The following is a 3,109-nucleotide window of genomic DNA, read 5'->3' as shown; positions in this document are numbered from 1 at the left end:
CATGCCCCACATGCTTCCACACACAGTATTTGCCCCACAAGCTTCTGGAACTTGGTCCTGAGACTGACCACACTTGAGAAATTTCTCCCCTGGCTCACCTCCCAGCACTCATCCTGGAAGCCTGTTTGGTACACATACTTGAAGCTGAGCACTGAGTAACTTTAGGACAAATCCCTCCATGTTTTAAATATCGGGTCTTTAAATTTTTTTTTCCATTCTGCAGATGCATTAATAGTAACACTTCTTTCAAAAGGCATGGTTTTTAAAACTTATTTTATTTATTTTTATTTATTTTCTATGTGTATGAGTGCATTGCCTGCATGCATGTAAGTGCACTTGTGTTGTGCAATGCCCATGGAGGTCATAAGAGGGAGTTGGATCCCCTGGAACTGGAGTTACAGTGTTAGCTGCCATGTAGGTGATGGGAATTGAACCCAGGTCCTCTGTAAGAGCAGCCGGTGCTGTTAACCCCTGAGCCATCTCTCCAGTCCCAATGCAGGGGTTTTTAAAATAATTTTTTAAAAATATTTTTGAGACAGGGTCTCCCTGTAGCCCCAGCTGACTTAGAACTCAATATGTTTACCAAGCTGGCCTCAATCTCACAGAGCTCCATCTGTCTCTGCCACCTGAGTGCTGGGACTAAAGACATTTGCCACTAGGCCTTCTAATTATAAAACCTTTTTAGCCGTGCAAAGTGGTGCATGCCTTTAATTCTAGCACTTGGGAGGCAGAAGCAGTTGGATCTCCATGAATTCAAGGCCAACCTGGTCTACAAAGGCAGTTCCAGGTCAACTGGGGTTTAAAGGGAGTCCCTGTCCCAAAAAGACCGAAAAACTTTATTTGCTTATTTTTATGTGTCTTGAGTATTTTGCCTGCATAAGTGCACCTGTGTTGTGCAGCAATACGTGCAGAGGCCACAAGAGGGTGTCAGATCCCTTTGAACTGGAGTTAAGGATGGTTATTAGCTGCTGTATGGGTGCTGGGAACCCAGTCTGGGCCCCTTGCAAGAGTAGATACTCTTAACTGCTAAGCCATCTTGCCAGTACCTCAGAAGCAGTTTTATGAGCATGGCCTCCTCATGGGGTAGGAAGTGACTGTGGTTTGTCTCATGGGCAGCACTGCAAAGAAAAAGAGCAATTTCCCCCAGAAGAGACAATGGAAACAGGCAGCAAAAATCATACACACGCCCTACAAAAAGGCAACAGCGAGAGACTGCTCACAGCTTCCACCCCAACAGGAACAAGATTTCTGTTCCAGACACACTAATGCAAACATACCATAAGCACAGTCATTGGTTCACGCAGGAGCCAACACACGTAGGTGGAAACACACCCAAACAAAGACACACACAGGAAAGCTGCAGCAGCTGGACTGTTTATTGCGGCTGCCACCCTGGTGTCTGGATTCTCCTGCGTTTCTTTTTGGGGTGCCTTCCTGGCTCTGCCTGTCCATCCCCTGCTTCTTGCTCCTAACCAGTCCTTTTGCTGGACTTGGAGGTACTTTTTTAGTGCCCCCTCTCAGAGCCTCACTCAGGTGGGGTGAGTGCTGAGGATGGGGTGGGAGGCAAGCAGGCCTGCATCCTGCCCCAGGTCCCAATTTCTCCATGGTGCTGTCTATTGCTGAGTGTGGTGTCCTGTTTCCATCGTTGGGTTTAGCTTCCGTGATCTGGCCTCATCTGTGGAGAGGAGGGAAAGCAGATGAAAAGACACAGACCTGGCTTTGCATTCTGGCTCTCTCTATTGATTTTTCTATAACCTCAGAGAAGTACTTGACTTTCTCTGGCCTCAGTTTCACCTTTTCAACCCCCAATTGGAAAGGCTCTATGTTCAGTTTTTGCTCCGCTCACTGGGGAACTCAGAGTCAAATATATCTCTCATTTGATTCTAAGTGTAGAGGACAGCTCTAAAAGAATTTTAATTTGTTTATTTATTTGTGTGTGTGCCCCTGCACCCTTGTGGAGGTCAGCGGTCAGCCTTCCACCAAGTGGGTCCCAGAAATCAAACATAGGTAGTCAGGCTTGAAAGGGAGTGCCTTTACCCACTGAGCCATCTCACTGGCCCAGGAAAACCTTTTGATCCCTGGCTTCCCATCAGTTGCTTCCACTGGCTAGCTTGCTCTTGATTCCTTACCTATAGCTCTGTCTCAGCACCAGGCTTTTTTCTTCTCCGAGTTCTGGAACTTGGTCAGCAGTTTCCTCTCATGTCCACCAGGGCTGGGGCGGTTGGTGTTGCCAGCAGCTTCTCTCTTGGTGCGACCTTTCCGGCCTCTGCCTGCTGATGGGACAGGAGTTAGTAGAGGAGGGAGGACTGAGGAATGGCAAAGGAATGGTTCAAGCTGGGGGGCATTGTGTCGAGGTAAGAAAGACAGGCGAGAGGGCAGCCACCATGTAAGTTTGGAGCACTCCACCCCGCTAGCTGGGTCCCCCTAAAGAGAATGAGAGATGCTCAGATGTTTAAGGTCCCAAGTTTGAATAAGACAGCTCAGTGGATGAGGGACTAGAAGGAGGTGACTTGGGGGGCCAAGGGAACAGGTTGGCTAGAGAAGGCAAGGGGTGGGGAGAAGTCCAAGGACGGACTTCTGAGGAAGGTGGGAAGTGGAAGGGCTGACCAGGGAGCAGAGGCACCGGCCTTACCCAGGTAAGGATGGGCCAAGCTGTACAGGTCATACGTATCCAGGATGACATCTTCCTCCTCCAGGCTTAGGGGCTGTGGGAAGGGGCTGGCTGCTGGGGGCAAGGTAGCCATTGTGCCTGGCCTGCTTTCTCTGGCTTCTCCAAAAGTTTTGTTTGTTTTCCGGAACAACTGTCTGTCCTTAGCCAGTTCCCTCAACCCTACTTATAAGGCTGTCTCCACAGGCTGGTCTGGCCCTCTAGGTCCTGTCTGATGCAATCTGGCCTTTTCCCAGAACCCAGCCCATAGAGCTGTCAGGAGCAGCTCCCTGCCCATTCCCTCACAGGCCCAGCAGTGCTTTTCCATACAGAAGACTCTCTCGCCTCAAGGGGAGGAGGGAGCAGAGTTTAGGCATAAACAGACCTTGAGATTCTGATCTGGGAGACCAGAGGGCCTCAGATGGACCACTCCTGTCCTACCATCCTCTGCCACATGCCCCT

General features: G+C 49.7%; 1 protein-coding gene across 1 annotated transcript; it reads right to left on the bottom strand.

Moving 5' to 3' along the window:
- Positions 1-1,353: 1,353 nt before the first annotated feature.
- Positions 1,354-2,868, bottom strand: Nupr1 (nuclear protein 1, transcriptional regulator). Its single transcript, XM_008823986.3, has 3 exons — positions 2,633-2,868; positions 2,130-2,273; positions 1,354-1,675 (listed from the first exon to the last, which is right to left on the bottom strand). The coding sequence occupies exons 1-2, from the start codon at positions 2,742-2,744 to the stop codon at positions 2,143-2,145; spliced, it is 243 nt and encodes an 80-aa protein (XP_008822208.1). The 5' UTR covers positions 2,745-2,868; the 3' UTR covers positions 1,354-1,675; positions 2,130-2,142.
- Between the last annotated feature and the right edge of the window lie 241 nt (positions 2,869-3,109).

This window comes from Nannospalax galili, unplaced genomic scaffold (genome assembly GCF_000622305.1).
Source record: "Nannospalax galili isolate Female #2095 unplaced genomic scaffold, S.galili_v1.0 scaffold788, whole genome shotgun sequence".
Taxonomy (NCBI): domain Eukaryota; kingdom Metazoa; phylum Chordata; class Mammalia; order Rodentia; family Spalacidae; genus Nannospalax; species Nannospalax galili.
This window is presented reverse-complemented; position numbering and strand designations above follow the sequence as displayed.